The 21829-nt window shown below is 58.4% G+C and overlaps 1 protein-coding gene across 2 annotated transcripts in view; it reads left to right on the top strand.

The window, feature by feature from the left end:
* Positions 1-21829, top strand: part of ANKRD29 (ankyrin repeat domain 29) — a 49105-nt gene that overhangs the window by 13607 nt on the left and 13669 nt on the right. For both annotated transcript variants that reach the window (XM_064170454.1, XM_064170455.1), the window contains 4 exons: positions 2629-2727; positions 4823-4921; positions 8663-8761; positions 13775-13873. In XM_064170454.1, coding sequence (XP_064026524.1) covers positions 2629-2727; positions 4823-4921; positions 8663-8761; positions 13775-13873 — 396 coding nt within the window. The remainder of the gene's footprint in view (positions 1-2628; positions 2728-4822; positions 4922-8662; positions 8762-13774; positions 13874-21829) is intronic.

Below are 21829 nucleotides of genomic sequence, written 5' to 3'. Positions count from 1 at the left end.
CCCAGCCTCGTTGCCCTTCTCTGGACATGCTCAAGCATCAAAATGTCCCTCCTAAACTGGGGGGCCCAGAACTGAACACAGCACTCAAGGTGAGGTCTAACATGTGCAGAGTACAGGGGCAGAATGACCTCCCTGCTCCTGCTGGCCACACCATTCCTGATGCAGGCCAGGATGCCACTGGCTCTCTTGGCCACCTGGGCACACTGCTGGCTCATGTTCAGGCAGGTATCAATCAGCACCCCCAGATCCCTCTCTGTCTGGCTGCTCTCAGCCACTCCGACCCCAGCCTGTATCTCTGCATGGGGTTGTTGTGGCCAAAGTGCAGCACCCTGCACTTGGAGCTATTGAAGCCATCCCCTTGGACTCTGCCCATCTGTGCAGGTGGTCAAGGTCCTGCTGCAGAGCCCTTCTGCCCTCCAACCCAGCCACATCTGCCCCCAGCTTGGTGTCATCTGCACACTTGCTGATGACTGACTCCATGCCCTCATCCAGGTCATCTATGAAGATGTTAAAGAGGATGGGGCCCAGCACAGATCCCTGAGGGGCACCACTAGTGACAGCTGCCAGCTGGATGTGGCACCATTCACCACCACTCTCTGGGCTCTGCCCTCCAGCCAGTTCCTAACCCAGCTGAAAAGAAGGCCAGGTTTGGTCAGAATGTTTGCAGCACAGTTCAGAGTGCCCTGCCATGAGTTGCAGCAGGCCATGCTCCATGGCTGGGCTGTACTGCTTTTGTGTGATGAAGGCTGCAGGCTCTTCCTGGTAGGGTCACACATTCCTCCTTTCAGCTGAGCTGGGGGTGTGGCTGGTTTGGAAAGATGAGTTTCATCCTCTTGCCAGTGGCTTCTGCACATTGTCCACACACCACAGAGGTGTAGCCTGAAGCTTCTTTGGTTCACTGGAGCAGTGAGCTTGTGGTTGTTGCTCCCAGCACAAGAAGGACCTGGAGCTGCTGGAGAGGGTCCAGAGGAGGCCATGGAGATGATGCTCAGAGGGCTGAAGAACCTCCCCTATGGGGACAGGCTGGGAGAGTTGGGGCTATTCAGCCTGGAGAATAGAAGGCTGCAGGGAGACCTTAGAGCAACCTGGCAGTGCCTGAAGGGGCTGCAGGAGAGCTGGGGAAGGACTTTTGCCAAGAGCTGGGAGTGCCAGGCTGAGAGACAATGGCTTTGAGCTGGGAGAGAGAAGGTTTGAGGCTGGAGGTGAGGAAGAAATTGTTTGCAGTGAGGGTGGTGGCACAGGTTGAGGGTGGTGAGACACTGGCACAGGTTGAGGGTGGTGAGACACTGGCACAGGTTGCCCAGGGAGGTTGTGGAGCACAGAAGCACCCAATGTGATCAAAGATCACATTGGGTGCTTCTGTGCTCCACAACCTCCCTGGAGGTGTCCAAGACCAGGTTCAGGACCTATTCTAATGTGAGAGGTCCCTGCCTATGGCAGGGGGTTGGAGCTGGATGACCTTCAAGGTCCCTTCCAACCCATTCTGTGATTCTCTGGTTTCCTGAGGCAGCTTTAATGTCTAACTCTGGCATGGAGAATTCTGTCATGCAGTGTGAGAGGTCACTGAGAGAGTTTTTCTCTCACTGCTTGGAATGGAAATTAGCATTCAGATTGTCCAGACCTTGCTCCTGAGTGTGACTCAGAGTGAAGTGACTCAGCAAACTCACTCTGCCTGAGGTTAGCCTGCTGTGAATGCTGCAGGGGGCTTTAGGACTCTCTCCCAAGGAGATGCTGCTTCTTGTGTGCCATGGACTCAGAATGCTCTGGGTTGGAAGAGACCTCCAAAGCTCATCCAGTCCAGAGCTCACCCAGCCCAGCCCCCTGCACTCAGCAGGGACATCCTCCACTAGAGCAGGTTGCTCACAGCCCTGTCCAGCCTCACCTGGAATATCTCCAGGGATGTGACCCCCCCCCAGCCACCTCCCTGGGCAACCTGTTGCAGTGTTCCAGCAGCCTCCTGGTGCAGAACTTGTTCCTCACACCCAACCTCAACCTGTCCTGCTCTAGTTTGGAGCCATTGCCCCTTGCCCTGTTCTGTTTATTCATGTTGCACATACCTGGGGCCAATAAGGCATTAATCAGTGTCTGTAACTCTCTGAGGGCTGGGGGTCAGGAGGGGGGGACAGGCTCTGCTCACTGCTCCCTGGGCTAGGACAAGCAGCAGTGGATGGAAGCTGCAGCACAGGAGGTTCCAGCTCAACACAAGGGGGAACTTCTTGACTGTGAGGGTCCCAGAGCCCTGGCACAGGCTGCCCAGAGAGGCTGTGGAGTCTCCTTCTCTGGAGCCTTTCCAGCCCTGTCTGGATGTGCTCCTGTGTGCCCTGATCTAGACTGTGTGGTCCTGCTCTGGCAGGGAGGGTGGATCTCTTTGGGTCCCTTCCCACCCCTGGCATGCTGTGAGCCTGTGGCCTGTGCTGGGCAGCCTTAGCACTGCAGGCAGCTCTGCAGCAGCTCTGTTTTGGCAGCTGCTCACTGCACATCTGCAAAGGCTCCTGGGCAGCAAGTTTGCAATGCCAACACTTTTGCAGTGCTCTGGAGCTTCCTTCAGCTTTGCAGGAGAGCTGCTGCCTCTCCTGGGCAGCTGGAGGTGTCTGCTGGAGGTACTGACTTGTTTTTCCTTACTCCCAGCTTGGCACAACAGCCCTGATGGTAGCATCTTACTATGGCCACATAGACTGTGTACGAGAATTGGTCTTGCAAGGAGCAGATATCAACCTGCAGAGAGAGGTAGGAGAAGCTCTGCCTTCCCCCAGGCCTTGAGTGAGTGTCTGTGGGCTTGTTCCCAGTGAGAGGTGCTGGCTGTTGCTTTCTGCCAGTGCCTTGTTGCTGCTGGCTGTGCAGTGTGTGTGTGTGCACAGGGTCTGCTCTCCTGAGCACATCAAGGAATCGGATGTCTGGAGGCTCTAACAGAACATGGGATGCCAGAGGGGGGGTTGGGATTGCTTCATCAGACGTTTGCAGCACATCTTGCTTGGTGGGGGGCAGCTGTGTCTGAGCTGCAGCTCCTAAGATGACATTAATGCATCTGTACTCCTCCTTACTGGCACTGCCACAGCTGCCTGGATGGGATAAGTGCTGAGGAGAAGGCCTTTACCTCTTGGGTTGCAGAGCCTGGTCAGAAAAAGCTGCAATGGATGCCATTGCTGGCCTGGAGAGTGTTTTGGCTGGAGAAGCTTTGGAGTTTCTGCCAACTCATTTCTACCAATTCCCTGCACCCCTCCTGCATCTCTGCTCTGCGTTCAAGCCCTCACTGGCACCATGACAGCCTTCCCTGCTTGTAGGAAAGGCACCAGTGGCTGCACTGGGAGAAGTTCCCTCCCCTCACGCTCCACACAGATGAGAATCTCCTCCACTCCAGTCTGTGTGCTGCCCACACAGAGGGCAGAGCTGCTCTGGGGCAAGGGCAGGGGCACTGGTCTTGAGAGAAGAGCAGGATAAGGCAGTCTGGCAGCACCCTGGGTGCTTTAAGAGCAGGTTAAGGCAGGGCTGCAGTGGCAAAAGGAGCAGGGGCTGCCTGGGGTGCGGTGCCAGGTGGGCTGCAGTGGCAGGTGGATCAGGGGCTGATGGGCTGCAGTGGCAGGTGGAGCAGTGGTTGCAGTGGCAGGAGGAGCAGGAGCTGCCTGGGATGCAGTGGCAGGTGGAGCAGGGTCTGGTGGGCTGCAGTGGCAGGTGGAGCAGTGGTTGCCTGAGGTGCAGTGGCAGGTGGAGCAGGGGCTGCAGTGGTTGCCTGAGGTGCAGTGGCAGGTGGAGCAGGGGCTGCCTAGGGTGCAGTGCCAGGTGGGCTGCAGTGGCAGGTGGAGCAGGGGCTGCTGGGGTGCAGTGCCAGGTGAAGCAGGGGCTGCAGTGGCTGCCTAGGGTGCAGTGGCAGGTGGAGCAGGGGCTGCCTGAGGTGCAGTGGCAGGTGGAGCAGTGGTTGCCTGAGGTGCAGTGGCAGGTGGAGCAGGGGCTGCAGTGGCTGCCTGAGGTGCAGTGGCAGGTGGAGCAGTGGTTGCCTGAGGTGCAGTGGCAGGTGGAGCAGGGGCTGCCTAGGGTGCAGTGCCAGGTGGGCTGCAGTGGCAGGTGGAACAGAGGCTGCAGTGGCTGCCTAGGGTGCAGTGGCAGGTGGAGCAGGGGCTGCCTGAGGTGCAGTGGCAGGTGAAGCAGGGGCTGCAGTGGTTGCCTGAGGTGCAGTGGCAGGTGGAGCAGGGGCTGCAGTGGTTGCCTGAGGTGCAGTGGCAGGTGGAGCAGGGGCTGCCTAGGGTGCAGTGCCAGGTGGGCTGCAGTGGCAGGTGGAGCAGGGGCTGCAGTGGTTGCCTGAGGTGCAGTGGCAGGTGGAGCAGGGGCTGCAGTGGTTGCAGTGGCAGGTGGAGCAGGGGCTGCAGTGGTTGCCTGAGGTGCAGTGGCAGGTGGAGCAGGGGCTGCAGTGGTTGCCTGAGGTGCAGTGGCAGGTGGAGCAGGGGCTGCAGTGGTTGCCTGAGGTGCAGTGGCAGGTGGAGCAGGGGCTGCAGTGGTTGCAGTGGCAGGTGGAGCAGGGGCTGCTTTCCTCTGGCTGCTCCTGCACCAGGCAGGACTCTCCCCTGGGCTTGGCTTCCCCCTGCTGACTGGGCAGAGCTGAGTGGCTCCTGAGAGTCCTGCCAGAAGCCTGTGCAGGAGCCTCCTGTGCAGCTTGGGCTTTACTCAGAGCTGTGCTGCTGGGCTGAGCTGGCAGTGCAGTGGGAAGGAGACCTGCTGTGCCCCCAGCGGTGTGCTCTGGAGCCCTCGCAGTCATCACCCCCTCCCAGCTGACTGATCTGTGCTCTGCCCCACGTCCTGGGGGGGCTTCATCTCTCTTTCTGCCTTGCAGACAGGTGCAACTCCTCTCTTCTTTGCTGCACAGCAAGGCCACAACGAGGTGGTGAAGTTTCTCTTTCAGTTTGGAGCCTCCACTGAATTTAAGAACAAGGTAAGCTGATGGGTCTGGGTCTGCATGCTGAGGAGGTGTGGGAATTGTGGCTCTTGGTCCTGCTCACAGAGCAGCACAGAGTCACAGAGCTTTAGAGCTTGGAAGCTCCATCTGGGGAACACAGAATCATAGAATGGGTTGAGTTGGAAAGGACCTCAAGGATCAGCCAGTTCCAACCCCCTGCCATAGGCAGGCACCTCTCCCACTAGAACAGGTCCTGAACCTGGTCCTGAACACCTCCAGGGAGGCTGTGGAGCACAGAAGCACCCAATGTGATCAAAGATCACATTGGGTGCTTCTGTGCTCCACAACCTCCCTGGGCAACCTGTGCCAGTGTCTCACCACCCTCAACCTGTGCCAGTGTCTTACCACCTCACTCACAACTTCTTCCTAACATCCAGCTTCAGTCTCCCCTCTGCCACTTCATACCCATTCCTCCTCCTCCTGCCATTCCCAGACCTTGTCAATAGTCCCTCCCCAGCCCTCCTGCAGCCCCCTGCAGATCCTGCAAGGCCACTCCAAGGTCTCCTCCAAGCCTTCTCTTCTCCAGGCTGCACAGCCCCAACTCTCTCAGCCTGTGCTCAGAGCAGAGCTGCTGCAGCCCTCTCAGCATCTTGGTGGCCTCCTCTGGTCTGGCTCCACCACTTCCATGTCCTTCTTGTACTGGGGGCTGTAGAACTGCCCCCAGGACTGCAGGTGGGGTGTGAGGAGAGCAGAGCCAAGGGGCACAATCCCCTCTCTAGGGTTTAAGCTTCCTACATCTCCTCCTCAATTTGGAGGCTCCAGTTTGGATAGCAGAGTTTCTCTCTTAGCTCAGTGACCTTTCTCCCTCCATTTCCTTTGGGTAAGGAGTCTTTAAAGCTCTCTGGTTGCTGTTTGTAGCCCTTTGATCTGGTAGCTAAGTACTGGAGCAGGAGAGCTGTCAGCTGGTTGGAGGCAGGAAACAGGTCTGATGATGCTGTTAGCTTTTGCCATTGTCTGAAGTGTGTGCGAGGTGCGGTTTGATCCAGGACCCATTGTGGTTGCCTTTGTGTTCTGTGCCAGCAGCTCCTACTAAATGAGGGTAGGCTAATTGGACAGGAAGGCCTCATGACTCAGTGTAGCTACAGAGGAGCTGAATTCCTTTGCCCTGATTACCCACAAATAGCTCAGGATTAGCATGCAGGGCTGGGACTGTCCCCTAACAGCTGCAGCTCTGCTGGTACTTCACCTGGTCTAGTGGGAGGTGTCCCTGCCCATGGCTGGGGGGTTGGAGCTAGATGATCTCCAAGGTCCTTTCCAACCTAAACCACTCTGTGATTCTATGAATCTATGGACCAAGCCCTGTTTGCTTTTCAGTGTCACAGGGAGGAAGGGTGACTGTCCTGTTCAGTGTCGTTATTGGTGAGCTGGAGCAGGGGATTGAGTCCAGCAGCAGTGAGTTTGCAGATGACACCAAGCTAGGAGCAGCTGTGGAGCTGTTGGAGGGGAGGAGAGCCCTGCAGAGGGACCTGGCCAGGCTGGATGGGTGGGCAGAGGCCAAGGGGATGAGATTGAACAAGGCCAAGTGCAGGGTTCTGCACTTGGGCCACAACAACCCCAAGCAGCACTACAGGCTGGGGACAGAGTGGCTGAGAGCAGCCAGGCAGAGAGGCACCTGGGGGTGCTGGCAGAGAGGAGCTGCAGAGGAGGCAGCAGTGCCCAGGTGGGCAGCAGAGCCAATGGCATCCTGGGCTGGCTCAGGAGCAGTGTGGGCAGCAGGACAAGGGAGGTTCTTCTACCCCTGTGCTCAGCACTGCTCAGGCCACCCCTGGAGTGCTGTGTCCAGTTCTGGGCTCCTCCATTGCAGAGAGATGTTGAGGTGCTGGAAGGTGTTTGGAGAAGGGCAGCAAGGCTGGGGAGGGGCCTGGAGCACAGCCCTGTGAGGAGAGGCTGAGGGAGCTGGGGGTGTGCAGCCTGCAGCAGAGGAAGCTCAGGGCAGAGCTCATTGCTGCCTGCAGCTGCCTGCAGGGAGGCTGTAGCCAGGTGGGGTTGGGCTCTGCTGCCAGGCAGCCAGGGACAGAACAAGGGGACACAGCCTGAAGCTGTGGCAGGGCAGGTCTAGGCTGGATGTTAGGGGGAAGTTGTTGTCAGAGAGAGTGATTGGCATTGGAATGGGCTGCCCAGGGAGGTGGTGGAGTGGCTGTGGCAGGAGGTGTTGCAGCCAAGCCTGGCTGGGGCACTTAGTGCCATGGTCTGGTTGGTTGGGCAGGGCTGGGTGCTAGGTTGGGCTGGCTGAGCTTGGAGCTCTCTTCCAGCCTGGCTGATTCTATTCTATGATTCTATGACCTTTTGGGGGCAGCTCCAGAGAGTGCCTGTGGCTTAGCTCAGCCATGCCAGAGCTGGGATTCTCCTGAGGTTGTTGTAGTGATAACAGCTCATAAAAGATCCCTGTGGCCCTTCAGGCCATCACTTCTCTCACGGAGATCTGTTTGCCTGCAATATTGGTGGTGCCCACTGACAGCACAGGAGGCAGTGGTGGGAGCTGAGGCAGAGGAAGTGCCATGGGAACAGGAGGAGGAATTTTTCCCTGTGAGGGTGCCAGAGCCCTGGCACAGGCTGCCCAGGGGGGCTGTGGAGTCTCCCTCTCTGGAGATACTCAATGTCTGCCTGGCTGTGTTCTGTGTGCCCTGCTCTGGGTGATGCTGCCCTGGCAGGGGGGTTGGACTGGCTGAGCTTCGGAGCCCTTCCAGCCCCTGGCACTCTGTGAGGCTGTGATTTCAGACACAGCTTTGGAGCTGTTTCAGAGAGCAAGGCTGAGGGCAAGCAGAGTCCTCTGCCCACGTTAATGCCAGCTCTAGGAAGCCTGTGTCTGGCTTACTTCAGACAGCTTATCTTGTGGAGCATGGGCCTGGGGCAGCTCAGAGAGGGGGAGAGAGGAGCTCTGGCACGGGTGGCCTCGGGTCAGGTCGTGCCTGCAGGGTGGCATGGTGCCACCCCAGGCTGCAGATAAGGACTTCCCCTGCTTATCAGTGTCAGCAGTAACAGTGAGTGCTGAGTGGGGCACGGTGGCCTACTTTAGCTATCTCAGCTGGCTCCAAAGGCAACTGGCAGTGACTCTGAGGTGTTTCCCTTCTCGAGTGGCTCTGCAGGGAGCACCTCCAGCAGCAGGAGCTGGCACATGTGCCCAGGCCTCCTCTCAGTGCTGGTATGCAGCAGCTGCAACTGTCTGGGACTGCTCCTGCCTGCAGGGATTGCTTCTGCAGCAGCAGCAGTGGGGCCTTTCAGTGATGGCCATGGGCTTGCTCTGATCCACACTTCCACAGCTACCTCACAGCTCTCAACATGCATTCTCCCTGCTCATCTGTAGGCAGCAGCCAAGAGGTGAGAGGCAGAATGCAGCAGGGCACAAGGTTCTGGCCAAAGAAGAAGTGGCTGCTTTGGCACAGGGGAGAGGTGTGCTGACCTTCAGCAGGTGAAGAGCTTGGCAGGGAGAGGGCATTTGGCTCTAAGGGGAAGAGCCACAGAGGAGCTTGGAGTCAGGGAAGGAAAAAACCTTCTACTGGGAAGGCAGAGGATGAGGAACAAAAAGCAGAGATTTCTGTCCCTCACTGAAAGCTGCTCAGAGAAGAAGGTTTCTAGTGACAGAGCCAACGTTCAGGACCTGATGCTAAAGCCATGGCAGATGCAGCAGGCACTCACCACAGAGCAGCTTTCGAGTGAGCTTTGGTGGTGGTGTTCAGCCCAGCCCCTGCCCTCTCACCTGCCTCTGCTTTTCCACAGGATGGAGGCACTGCTCTCCTGGCTGCTTCTCAGTACGGGCATGCAAAGGTGGTGGAAACCCTCCTGAAGCACGGTGCCAACATCCACGACCAGCTCTATGTGAGTGCCTCCACACAGCTCCTACCCACAGCACTGCTGCTGGCACAGACCTGCTGGTGCCTGGCAGCAGCAGATCCCCTGGCTCCAGCACACAGCAGCCTCTGCCAGGCTCTGTGGCTTTGTAGTACTCTGCTCTTCTGAGGCAAGACCTTGGTTAACTCTCTGCTCCTTGTGGTCCTGGGAGGAGTAGCACAAAGTCAGAGATGTTTTGGCTGCCTTTGGCTTCAGTGTGAAGGATGTGTACCGAATCTGGATCAGATTGGTGCTACTCATCAGCCTTGGAACAAAGACTACTGCCAGCTCATATCTCTGAGCAGCTCCCCAGGAGCCAGCAGTGCCTCCTGCAGCCCAGCAGGCAGCTGTGTGCTGGCTGCAGCCAGAGCAGTGTGGGCAGCAGGGCAGGAGAGGGCATTGTGCCCCTTGGCTCTGCTCTGCTCAGACCTCACCTCCAATCCTGCCTCCAGTGCTGCTGTCCCCAGCAGAAGGGCACAGAGCTGCTGGAGTGAGGGCAGAGGAGGGCACAGAGATGCTGCCAGGGCTGGAGCAGCTCTGCTGTGAGCACAGGCTGAGGGAGCTGGAGGTGTGCAGCCTGGAGAAGAGAAGGCTCCAGGGGGACCTCAGAGCTGCTGCCAGTGCCTGAAGGGATCCTGCAGGAAGGCTGCAGAGAGACTTTTGCTGAGGGTGTCTGAGCCAGGCCAAGGGGGAATGGTTTGGAGCTGAGACAGAGCAGGGTGAGAGTGGAGCTGCCATGATCTGCACTGCAGACAAAAGAGTGAAGAGCAGCAGAGCCCCAGGGGTACCTAAGGGTCAGCTCAGCAGTTTTCTGCCAGAAAGAGCAGCAAATGATCTCATTTAGCATTTCTGCTCCTCACCTTGTCAGTATTTTGGGCAGATGATGGTTAAAAGGCTGAGCTGCTGTTGTCCAGTTGGCTTCCCAGCACCCTGGAGCAAGCCACTGCAGCTCTGGTTTCAATTTACTCCAGCAGAGACACAAATAAGTTGAACTTCTCAGCAGCCACCAGAAATGAGTGGCAGATTTTCCCTCCACTTCCCACCACTCTTTCCCACACCATGGCACTTAAAACTGACAAGGAGGAGGTGGTTCCCCAGGGATGTAGGATTCTTGTTCTGCCACCTCCGAAGGCTTTGGGTCTGCAGGATGCTGCTGCCCTCCCCAGCGCGTGTGGGAGCCAAGGCAGAGTGGCTGCAGAAGCCACCAGCCCTGGGGGCTGTGCTCTGGAGAGGCTGCACCTTGAGTACTGTGCTCAGTTTTGGGTCCTCCACTGCAAGAAGGACATTGAGGGCCTGGGGCAGGTCCAGAGAAGGGCAACAGAGCTGGGGAAGGGTCTGGAGAACAGGGCTGGGGAGGAGCAGCTGAGGGAGCTGGGGGGGTTAGTGTGGAGCAGAGGAGGCTGAGGGCAGAGCTCATTGCTCTCTGCAGCTGCCTGAGAGGAGGCTGCAGGCAGGTGGGGGTTGGGCTCTGCTCCCTGGGCTCAGGTGATGGAAGGAGAGGAAATGTCCTGAACGTGTGCCAGGGGAGGGTTAGGTTGGAGAGGAGGAAAAATGTCTTTGGTGCCAGAGTGGTGAGGGACTGGCAGAGGCTGCCCAGGGAGGTGGTGGAGTACCCATGACTGGAGGTGTTGCAGGAAGCTGTGGCCATGGCAGCTGGGGCCAGGGTTTGGTGGCCATGGTGGGGTTGAGTTGCTGCTTGGACTGGGTGATCTCAGAGAGCTTTTCCAACCAAAGCACTTCTATGATTCTATGAAGGTCCTCAGCTCTGTGCTGTCCTCAGCCTGCGTTTATCTAGAAGGGTGTCCAGTGTGGCTGCTGTGCAAGCAGCCTGTGCCTGTCTGCCCTGCAGGCAGTGATTCCTCTCTCTGCAGGCTCATCCTGGGGCTTAGCAGGCTTTAAAACCATCCTTGCTGCACACCTCAGGCACCTACCTGCGACTGGAGGCAGCAGAAGCACTTCCTTGCTGTGTGCCCTGGAAATGAGCAGTGTCTGCAGTGGGATTTAGAGATGGAGTTTGATTGCTCACAGCCATAAAGCAAACCCAGTCAGCAGCAACCTCTGGCTGAAAGGGGAAGAGGGACACCTGAAAAACACAGGCTGGCTTGGCTCCTTCTGTGGGACATAGAATCATAGAACCAAGAATGGGTTGGGTTGGAAGGGACCTCAAAGCTCAGCCAGTTCCAACCCTCTGCCATAGGCAGGGACACCTCCCACTGGAACAGGTCACTCAAGGCCTCATCCAGCCTGGTCCTGAACACCTCCAGGGAGGTTGTGGAGCACAGAAGCACCCAATGTGATCTTTGATCACATTGGGTGCTTCTGTGCTCCACAACCTCCCTGGGCAACCTGTGCCAGTGTCTCACCACCCTCAACCCGTGCCAGTCTCTCACCACCCTCACTGCAAACAACTTCTTCCTCACAGCCACTTTCAATCTCCCCTCTGCCACTTCAAACCCATTCCTCCTCCTCCTCCTGCCATTCCCAGACCTTGTCAATAGTCCCTCCCCAGCCCTCCTGCAGCCCCCTGCAGATCCTGCAAGGCCACTCCAAGGTCTCCTCCAAGCCTTCTCTTCTCCAGGCTGCACAGCCCCAACTCTCTCAGCCTGTGCTCAGAGCAGAGCTGCTGCAGCCCTCTCAGCATCTTGGTGGCCTCCTCTGGCCTGGCTCCAACACTTCCATGTCCTGCTTGTGCTGGGGGCTCCATAACTGCCCCCAGGACTGCAGATGGGGTGTGAGGAGAGCAGAGCCAAGGGGCAGAATCCCCTCCCTTGCCCTGTGCCCACACTGCTCTTGCTGCACCCAGCACAGGGTTGTGTCTGGGCTGCACTCACACTGCAGGCTCCTGTTGAGCTTTGCATCAGCCCAGACCCCCAGGGCCTGTTCCTCAGGGCTGCTCTCCAGCTCCTGTGGAGCTTTTCATCAGCCCAGACCCCCAGGTGCTTTTCCTCAGGGAAGCTTCCTCACCAAGCTGTGTCTGGCTGCAGTTTCCCTGGCAGGCAGCCAAGCAAGAGAGGTTTCAGGCATAGTCCTGCCTGAAACATCAAGTTAGATGTTCTGATCTTGGAGTGACTCATGGGAGGGGGAGAGGAGAAGACAAAGGACTCCCAACTCAACCTCCCTGCCTGCAGAAATGTCTTCTCTCCTCCAGGCTGCTTCCTGACTGCAGCAGCCTCTCCAACCAGGCAGGAAACCCCAATCATGTTAGAGGTGGTAGGTGATAGGGAGCTGGAGGTTCTGCATCTTGGCTCAGCTCTGCAAGAGCTCCTTTGCCATTACACAGCCCTGGTTACTTTCTAAATGCAGGTGTTGTGGCTCTGCCTGCTCTGGGAGGAAGCCTGCAGAGGACCTGATCCATCAGCCTGCTTCATCCACTCTCACAGCAACCAGAGCAGAGCTCCCCTCAGAGGGTGCAGGGCTGTGCACTTGTGGTGACAGCAGACAGCTCCCCTGCTCACCAGGACCTTGGTCTTCAAACCAAGGTCAAACATCCAGCACCCAATCCCTGGGGCACTGCTTCCAGCTCATGCTTCACTAAGCCTGTGCTGAGCTCTGCAGGAAGAGGAGCTGCTAAGCCCTGGCAGCAGACAGCAGCTCTCAGGCCCAATGCACAGGGCTCAGTTTGGGGCCACTTACTACAAGAAAGACCTGCAGAAGCCACCAGCCCTGAGGGTTGTGTTCTGGTGAGGCTGCACCTTGAATACTGTGCTCAGTTTTGGGTCCCCCAAGACTCCAATACCCAAGACTCCAAGAAGGACATTGAGGGGTTGGAGCAGGTCCAGGGAAGGGCAACAAAGCTGGGGAAGGGTCTGGAGAACAGGGCTGGGGAGGAGCAGCTGAGGGAGCTGGGGGGGTTAGTGTGGAGCAGAGGAGGCTGAGGGCAGAGCTCATTGCTCTCTGCAGCTGCCTGAGAGGAGGCTGCAGGCAGGTGGGGGTTGGGCTCTGCTCCCTAGGCTCAGGTGATGGAAGGAGAGGAAACGTCCTGAACTTGTGCCAGGGGAGGGTTAGGTTGGAGAGAAGGAAAAATGTCTTTGGTGCAGGAGTGGTGAGGGACTGGCAGAGGCTGCCCAGGGAGGTGGTGGAGTGCCCATGGCTGGAGGTGCTCAGGAAATGAGTAGATGCCACACTTGGCACTTTGAGCCGTGGTCAGGGAGGTGTTGGGTAGAAGGTTGAACTTGCCCTTAGAGGGCCCTTCCCACCTTAATGACTCCATGACTCTGCAGAAGCTCGGTGAGCCTCGGCTGCTGCTCAGCAGGGACCTTCCAGAGGCACAGATCCAAGCTGCGCAGCAGCAGCCCCTCAGCAGCCCGGGGCCAGGCTGAACTGCTTGCTGGGGTGCACAGTGGGGGCCAGGGGCAGTGCCCCGGGGTGACAAAGGTCACCACCCTTTGTGAGCAAGCAGGCTTTGGATGTGGGGGATTCTTCTGGAGCAGGGCTGTGTATCTGCTGCTGCACTGCAGAAGGGGCTCCAGAAGGAGGATGTCACAGAACCACAGCATCAGTCAGGGCTGGAAGGGACCTCAAGGACCATCCAGTTGCAGCCCCTCTGCCACGGGCAGGGACACCTCACACTGGATCAGGCTGGCCAGAGACACATCCAGCCTGGCCTTAAACACCTCCAGGGGTGAGGCTTCCAACACCTCCCTGGGCAGCCCCTGCCACGCTCTCACCACCCTCATGCTCAACAACTTCTTCCTAACATCCAGGCTGACTCTGCCCATTTCCAGCCTCGTTCCATTCCCCCCAGGTCCTGTCACTCCCTGACAGCCTAAAAAGTCCCTCCTCAGCTCTCTTGTAGTCCCCTTCAGATACTGAAAGGCCACAAGAAGGTCACCTGGGAGCCTCCTCCTCCCCAGACTGCACAGCCCCAACTGCCTCAGTCTCTCCTCTCAGCAGAGCAGCTCCAGCCCTCTGCTCATCCTCGTTTGCTTCAGCTGGGTCTGGCTCTGTGCTGAGCAGTGGCATCACCTCCACACGGTGCCAGCTGTGTGCATCTGTTCTCAGGATGGAGCTTCTGCAATCTTCCTGGCAGCGCAAGGAGGCTACCTGGACGTGATCCGCCTGCTGCTGTCCTCGGGAGCCAAGGTCAACCAGCCGCGGCAGGTAAGCTGCACACTGCCGGGCACAGCTGCACACTGCACAGCTGCACACTGCACAGCTGCACACTGCGGGGCACAGCTGCACACTGCACAGCTGCACACTGCGGGGCACACCTGCACGCCGCGGGGCACAGCTGCACACCGCAGGGCAGAGCTGCACACTGCACAGCTGCACACTGCAGGGCACAGCTGCACGCCGTGGGGCGCAGCTGCACACTGCAGGGCACAGCTGCACACCGCGGGGCACAGCTGCACACCGCGGGGCGCAGCTGCACACTGCAGGGCACAGCTGCACACCGCGGGGCACAGCTGCACACTGCACAGCTGCACACTGCGGGGCACAGCCGCACACTGCAGGGCACAGCTGCACACCGCGGGGCACAGCCGCACACCGTGGGGCACAGCCGTACACCGTAGGGCACAGCCGTACACCGTAGGGCACAGCCGCACACCGCGGGGCACAGCTGCACACTGCGGGGCACAGCTGCACACCGTGGGGCACAGCTGCACACCGCAGGGCACAGCTGCACACCGTGGGGCACAGCTGCACACTGCAGGGCACAGCTGCACACCGCGGGGCACAGCCGCACACTGCAGGGCACAGCTGCACACCGCGGGGCACAGCTGCACACTGCACAGCTGCACACTGCAGGGCACAGCTGCACACCGCGGGGCACAGCCGCACACCGTGGGGCACAGCTGCACACCGTAGGGCACAGCCACACACTGCGGGGCACAGCTGCACACCGTGGGGCACAGCCGCACACCGCGGGGCACAGCTGCACACCGCAGGGCACAGCTGCAAACCGCGGGGCACAGCTGCACACTGCACAGCTGCACACTGCAGTGCTCCCTGGGCATCAGAGTGCCATGGCCATGCTTCCCTAGGGGGCAGATTGTGGCTCTGCCTTTCCCACTAAAGCTGGGGAAGGGTCTGGAGAACAGGGCTGGGGAGGAGCAGCTGAGGGAGCTGGGGGGGTTAGTGTGGAGCAGAGGAGGCTGAGGGCAGAGCTCATTGCTCTCTGCAGCTGCCTGAGAGGAGGCTGCAGGCAGGTGGGGGTTGGGCTCTGCTCCCTAGGCTCAGGTGATGGAAGGAAAGGAAATGTCCTGAACTTGTGCCAGGGGAGGGTTAGGTTGGAGAGAAGGAAAAATGTCTTTGGTGCCAGAGTGGTGAGGGACTGGCAGAGGCTGCCCAGGGAGGTGGTGGAGTGCCCATGGCTGGAGGTGTTCCAGAGAGCTGTGGCCGTGGCAGCTGGGGCCAGGGTTTGGTGGCCATGGTGGGGCTGGGCTGAAGGTTGGACTGGGTGAGCTTGGAGGGCTTCTCCAAGCCAAACAGTTCCATGGTTCTGTAAGAAATGCTCAGCTGATAGCACAGTCTCAGAGCTGAGTGCAGAAGGCCAGGCCAAGGTGTGCATTGCTGCCTCCTGAGCCAGTGAGGTGAAGTCAGGAAGCCTCAGCCCGAGCTGCACCATGGCTCAGCCCCTCCTTGGGGCACAGCAGCTTGTGCTTGCTGACAGCAACTTGCAGCTCTCAGATCCAGGTCCACAACATCTCCTGGGACGTTTTTCCATCCCAGCTGAGGCACAGAGCTGGCTGTGTGCAAGTCCCTTCTGGCTGTGCTTCATGGGCAGCAGAAAGGGCTGAGTTGCTGCAGGGCACCTCCCGTCCCTGCCAAGCCTCTGCCTGGCTCAGTCTGTGCCATTTGTCTCTGGGCTCACTGCAGCCCAACCACTTCCTTAACAAATAGGACATCTTAACTGATTAATTGGCACAGTAATGGCTGAGTGGACTTCAGCCTCTTTCCTGCTGACAACCCACTCTGTACTTTGTTCCAAGGTGCTGTGTTGGTCATGAGGAATGCAGCTGTAGGTGGGGCAGTGTCTGTGCCAGGTGACTGTCACAACCCACACTGCCCTCACTGCTGCAGGCAGCTCCTCTGAGCCACACAGCAGTGAGCACAGGGCTGCAGAGTGCCAGCTGCTCAGATCATGCTTTCCCTTCCTCATGGGCTCCAGCTGCTCCTCTCCACCCAGTGACTCTGGGGGGCTTAACTCACTTGCCTGAGCACATGGATCCCACCTTGTGTGCCTCCTCTTGCTGCTGCACTGGGTGCTGCTTCCCCTTTGGTCTCATGCCCCATCTGCCAGTCCACAGCAGTGCCTCTCACACCAGGGAGCATCTCAGATGCTGCTGCCTGTCCATACAACCACGGAATCATAGAATGGTCTGGGTTGAAAGGGACCTCCAAAGCTCATCAAGTCCAACCAGAGGCCAAGAGGATGAGACTGAACAAGGCCAAGGGCAGGGTTCTGCACTTTGGCCACAACAACCCCAAGCAGCACTGCAGGCTGGGGCCAGAGTGGCTGAGAGCAGCCAGGCAGAGAGGGCCCTGGTAGAGGGGAGCTGCAGAGGAGGCAGCAGTGTGCCCAGGTGGGCTGCTGGATGCCAATGGCATCCTGGGCTGGCTCAGGAGCAGTGTGGGCAGCAGGACAAGGGAGGTTCTTGTGCCCCTGTGCTCAGCACTGCTCAGGCCACCCCTTGAGTGCTGTGTCCAATTCTGGGCTCCTCAGTTCAAGAGAGATGTTGAGGTGCTGGAAGGTGTTTGCAGAAGGTCAGCAAGGCTGGGGAGGGGCCTGGAGCACAGCCCTGTGAGGAGAGGCTGAGGGAGCTGGGGGGGTGCAGCCTGCAGCAGAGGAGGCTCAGGGCAGAGCTCATTGCTGTCTGCAGCTGCCTGCAGGGAGGCTGTAGCCAGGTGGGGTTGGGCTCTGCTGCCAGGCAGCTAGGGGCAGAAGAAGGACACAGCCTGAAGCTGTGGCAGGGCAGGTCTAGGCTGGATGTTGTTAGGAAGTTGTTGTCAGAGAGAGTGATTGGCATTGGAATGGGCTGCCCAGGGAGGTGGTGGAGTGGCTGTGGCTGGAGGTGTTGAAGCCAAGCCTGGCTGGGGCACTTAGTGCCATGGTCTGGTTGGTTGGGCAGGGCTGGGTGCTAGGTTGGGCTGGCTGAGCTTGGAGCTCTCTTCCAGCCTGGTTGATTCTATGATTCTGTGATCCCCCTGCACTCAGCAGGGACATCCTCTGCTAGAGCAGGTTGCCCACAGCCCTGTCCAGCCTGACCTTGACTATCTCCAGGGTTGGGGCCTCAACCACCTCCCTGGGCAATCTGCCCAACCACCTCCTGGTGCAGGACTTGCTCCTCACATCCAATCTCAGTCTGCTCTTCTCTCATGCCAAACCATTGTCCCTCATCCTGTCCCTGCAGGCTGCTGGGGACAGTCCCTCTGCGTCCTTCTCGTAGCCTCTTTCAGGTACTGGAGGGCTGCTCTTTGGTCTCCCCACAGCCTCCTCTTCTCCAGTGTGAGTCCTTTCAACTCAGCTCTCAGAAGACTGAACAGCAAAGCATCCTGGCAGATTTCTTCCTTGGCAATGTCATTTTTCTTGGACTTCAGCCCACTTCTTTCCTCTCTGACACTGTGCAGCCAAGAACATTTGTCCTCATCTTTTTGTCTAGACAGAGCTGGGGGCAGTGTCTGCAGCACGGTGCAGGAGCCATTTCTTTGCTGCTACGGCTCACAAACAAAGCAAGAAGAGGATTTGCCAATCAATTTTACACCCTGCTTGGGCAGGTTGTGTCCCAGCAGGCTTTAGCTTGGCTGAGCAGACTCAAAATGCTCTCCAGATCACTGTGTTCTGCCTTTCCACATGCTATGGAGTCACACCTGGAGTGCTGTGTCCAGTGCTGGGCTCCTCCATTCAAGAGAGATGTTGAGGTGTTGGAAGGTGCCCAGAGAAGGGCAGCAAGGCTGGGGAGGGGCCTGGGGCACAGCCCTGTGAGGAGAGGCTGAGGGAGCTGGAGGGGTGCAGCCTGCAGCAGAGGAGGCTCAGGGCAGAGCTCATTGCTGTCTGCAGCTGCCTGCAGGGAGGCTGTAGCCAGGTGGGGTTGGGCTCTGCTGCCAGGCAGCCAGGGCCAGAAGAAGGGGACAGAAGCTGAAGCTGTGGCAGGGCAGGCTGAGGCTGGATGTGAGGAGGAAGTTGTTGTCAGAGAGAGTGATTGGCATTGGAATGGGCTGCCCAGGGAGGTGGTGGAGTGGCTGTGGCAGGAGGTGTTGCAGCCAAGCCTGGCTGGGGCACTTAGTGCCATGGTCTGGTTGGTTGGGCAGGGCTGGGTGCTAGGTTGGGCTGGCTGAGCTTGGAGCTCTCTTCCAGCCTGCTTGATTCTGTGGTTCTGTGCTGTCCAAGAGCAGTGCTGTTAAGGGCAGTTAATGTATCAGTGGTGTCAGCCAATGCTTGCACTCCCCTCTGCTCCTTGTCGTTTATACCTGAAAGTCCTGGGCTCATTTTTCCCTTGAGTCCTGGGCTCAGATTTGGGCACCTGACTCCAAGGACATTGAGGGGCTGGAGCCAGCCCAGAGAAGGGCAACAAAGCTGAAGAAGGCTCTGGAGAACAGGACTGGGGAGCAGCAGCTGAGGAGCTGGGTGGGGGTTAGTGTGGAGCAGAGGAGGCTGAGGGCAGAGCTCATTGCTGTCTGCAGCTGCCTGAGAGGAGGCTGCAGGCAGGTGGGGGTTGGACTCTGCTCCCTAGTAACAAGGTATGAGAGGAAATGGCCTCAAGTTGCACCAGAGGAGCTTTAGGTTGAACACAAGAAGAAATTTCTGGACTGGAAGGGTTCTCAAACCCTGGAAGAGTTTGCCCAGCGAGGAGGCTGTATCCCCATCCCTGGAGGTGTCTAACAGGTAGAGAGATGTGGTGCTGAGGGACATGGTTTGGCAGCAGACTTGTGGTTGGAGTCAATGATGTCCAAGGCCTTTCCCAGCCAAAAGCATTCTCTGATTCTACAGGAGTGGTTCTTACATCCCTCTCTGGGGGTGAGGGGAAGCTGCTGTGTGCAACAGAAGCACACAGCACAGGGGCTCGGTGCAGATTCCATCCTCTTGGCTGCTCTCAGGTTTCTCCAAGTCTTCTGGAGCATGTCCAGAGCAGGGCCACGAGGATGAGCAGAGGACTGGAGCTGCTCTGCATGAGGACAGGCTGAGAGAATCAGGGCTCTGCAGTCTGGAGCGGAGAAGGTTCCCAGGTGACCTTCTTGTGGCCTTCCAGTGCCTGATGAGGGCTACAGGAGAGCTGGGGAGGGACTTGTTAGGCTGTCAGGCAGTGATAGGGCTGGGGGGAATGGAACAGAGCTGGAGGAGGGGAGATTGCGATTAGATGTTGAGTCTGGGTCGAGGCAATGCCAAGCACCAATGCAGGCTGGGCAGGGACTGGCTGGAGAGCAGCCCTGAGGAGAGGGACTTGGGGGTGCTGGGGGAGGAGAAGCTCAGCAGGAGCCAGCAGTGAGCACTTGCAGCCCAGAGAGCAACCAGACCTGGGCTGCAGCAGCAGCAGTGTGGGCAGCAGGCTGAGGGCAGTGATCCTGCCCCTCTGCTCTGTTCTGCTGAGACCACACCTGGAGTGCTGCATCCAGTGCTGGAGCCTCTGGGACAAGAGGGATCTGGAAGTGCTGGAAGGGATCCAAGGAAGGGCTACAAGGATGAGCAGAGGGCTGGAACTGCTCTGCTGTGAGGGGAGACTGGGGGAGTTGGGGCTGTGCAGCCTGGGAAGGAGAAGGCTCCCAGGTGACCTTCTTGTGGCCTTTCAGTGTCTGTAGGGGGCTACAAGAGAGCTGGGGAGGGACTTGTTGGGCTGTGAGGTAGTGATAGGACTGAGGGGAATGGAACAGAGCTGGAGATGGGCACAGTCAGCCTGGATGTTAGGAAGAAGTTGTTGAGCATGAGGGTGGTGAGAGCCTGGAATGTGTTGCCCAGGGAGGTGTTGGAAGCCTCATCCCTGGAGGTGTTTAAGGGCCAGGCTGGATGTGGCTTTGGGCAACCTGTGAGAGGTGTCCCTGCCCCTGGCAAGGGGCTTGGAAGTGGCTGATCTTTGAAGTGCCTTCCAGCCCTGACAGTCTGTGATGCAGCTCCCCTGCTGCTGTTTCCTGCAGCCCTCTGGTGGGGGGAAACCAGGCACAAACGAAGTGTCAGCTGGGGCTGGGGCAGGACAGGCTTGGCCATCACATACACTGCGTGCAAGAGAGCCTCGGTTCGTGCTGGTCCACAAGGAACCCTCGTTTTGCTAACAGGATGTGTGCTGGAGTGAGGCCAGTGCCTGGTTCCAGCCAGTTGGTTACAGAGAAATGATGCAAGGGAGGGCAGGGATCCTGTTCCTTACCATGTGAGAGGCTGAAGAGCTCAGGCTGTGCCTTTGGTCTGACAGAAGCACAGCAGCACCCAGGCTGGCACAGCCCCTCAGGAGCACCAAGTCCAACCCAGAACCCTGCTCTACAACATTCACCTTAAACCACAGCCCCAAGCACCACATCCACACCACTCTGAAACACACCCAGGGTTGGGGACTCCACCACCTCCCTGGGCAGCTCATTCCAGTCCCTGACCACTCTCTCCATGAAAAAAACTTTTCCTAGTGTCCAATCTAAACCTCCCCAGCCTCACCTTGAGGCCATTCCCCTTTGTTCTGTTTGCAGTCACCTGTGAGCAGAGCCCAGCAGCAGCCTCTCCATGGTGTCCTTTCAGGTAGCTGTTGGTCTCCCCTCCATGAGATCTCCCCCCAATGAAGTCTGCCCTCAATGACATCTGCCCTCAGCCTCCTCTTCCTCATACTCCCCTCAGAGTCAGGAATAGGCAAGCCCAGAGGATGGTATCCAAGGGAGAAGGAACTTACCTGTGTCTTCTGAAGGGTTAAGTCAGTGGCCCACAGAAAGCAGAGAACTGCTCCCGAGGTGGCTTTCTGGATGGCATCAGCAGGTCATATGAGCCTGCAGCTGGCAGCAGGGAGAGAGGCTGCTGCTTTGATCAAGGTGGAAATCTCCTGTTTAGAGTTAAAAGGGAACTTCTCATTAAGGCTCTTTTGGGAGCCAGAGGATATTTGGTGTCCTTTGTGCTGCCAGCTCCTCATGCTGCTGAGGAGGGTGAGGGGAGCTGCCAAGCGCCGCGGGCACCCTGCTAGCTGAGCTCTGGCTTCTGTTAAAGCTCAGCCAGGCAAAGCCTTTGCTGAAGGACCACAGCAATCAGTCTGGCACCACACAACTGCTGGGGTCCTCTGCAGGCTGGAGAGAACCTGGGCTGGTTAGGAGCAGAGGCAAGAAAAGAGGAGAGGCTGAGAGCTGGGCTGGTGCAGCCTGGAGAGGAGGAGGCTCGGGGCAGACCTTGTCACCATGCACCAGGACATGAAGGGAGGCTGCCAGCAGGATGGAGACTCCCTTTGTACAAGGAGTGCCATGGCAAAGCCAAGGGGTGATAGAGGCCAGCAGCATGCTCAGAGGGCTGGAGCCCTGCCCTGTGAGGGGAGGCTGAGAGCTGGGTTTGGCCAGCAGAGGGGCAGGACTCAGTGCTGGCCTTACTGGCACAGAGGTCAGTAGGAAGTGTTGGTTTGTGTTAGCCTTGGAAGCTGCATGGGCTGAGCCTGTCAGGATCTCACTTTGCCACAGTCTCAGAGGTGGTCCTTGGTGCTGAGGTCTGCCCTGAGCCTTCTCTTCCCAAGGCAGAGCTGGGCTGGTGCAGCCTGGAGAGGAGAAGGCTCAGGGCAGACCCTAGCACCATGCATCAGCACATGGAGGGAGGCTGCCAGGGGCCTGGAGACTCCTCTGCACAAGCAGTGCCATGGCAAAGCCAAGGGGTGATGAGGACAAGTTACTGCTGGGGACATCCCCATGGGACTGCAGGAGGAAAGGTTTGCCCCTGGGAGCAGTCAGAGCCTGAAATCATCTCCCAAGGGAAGCAGTGGAGTGCCCTGCATGGGGCAGTGTGAAGGCTCAGCCTGGCAGGGAGCTGGCCCAGCTCAGCTCAGCTGTGAGCTGGAAGGGTTGGGCAGAGGGTCCTGGGGGTCCCTTCCCAGCTGGCACTCTGGGGCTCTGTGAAGATCCAGGCCAAGCTCAGCTTCTGCAGCTGAGTCTCTGCAGGTTAGGAGTGCA

This window comes from Pogoniulus pusillus, chromosome 34, assembly GCF_015220805.1.
Source record: "Pogoniulus pusillus isolate bPogPus1 chromosome 34, bPogPus1.pri, whole genome shotgun sequence".
In the NCBI taxonomy this organism is placed as follows: domain Eukaryota; kingdom Metazoa; phylum Chordata; class Aves; order Piciformes; family Lybiidae; genus Pogoniulus; species Pogoniulus pusillus.
Note: the sequence above shows the minus strand (reverse complement) of the source record. Positions and strands in the feature narration are given on the sequence as shown.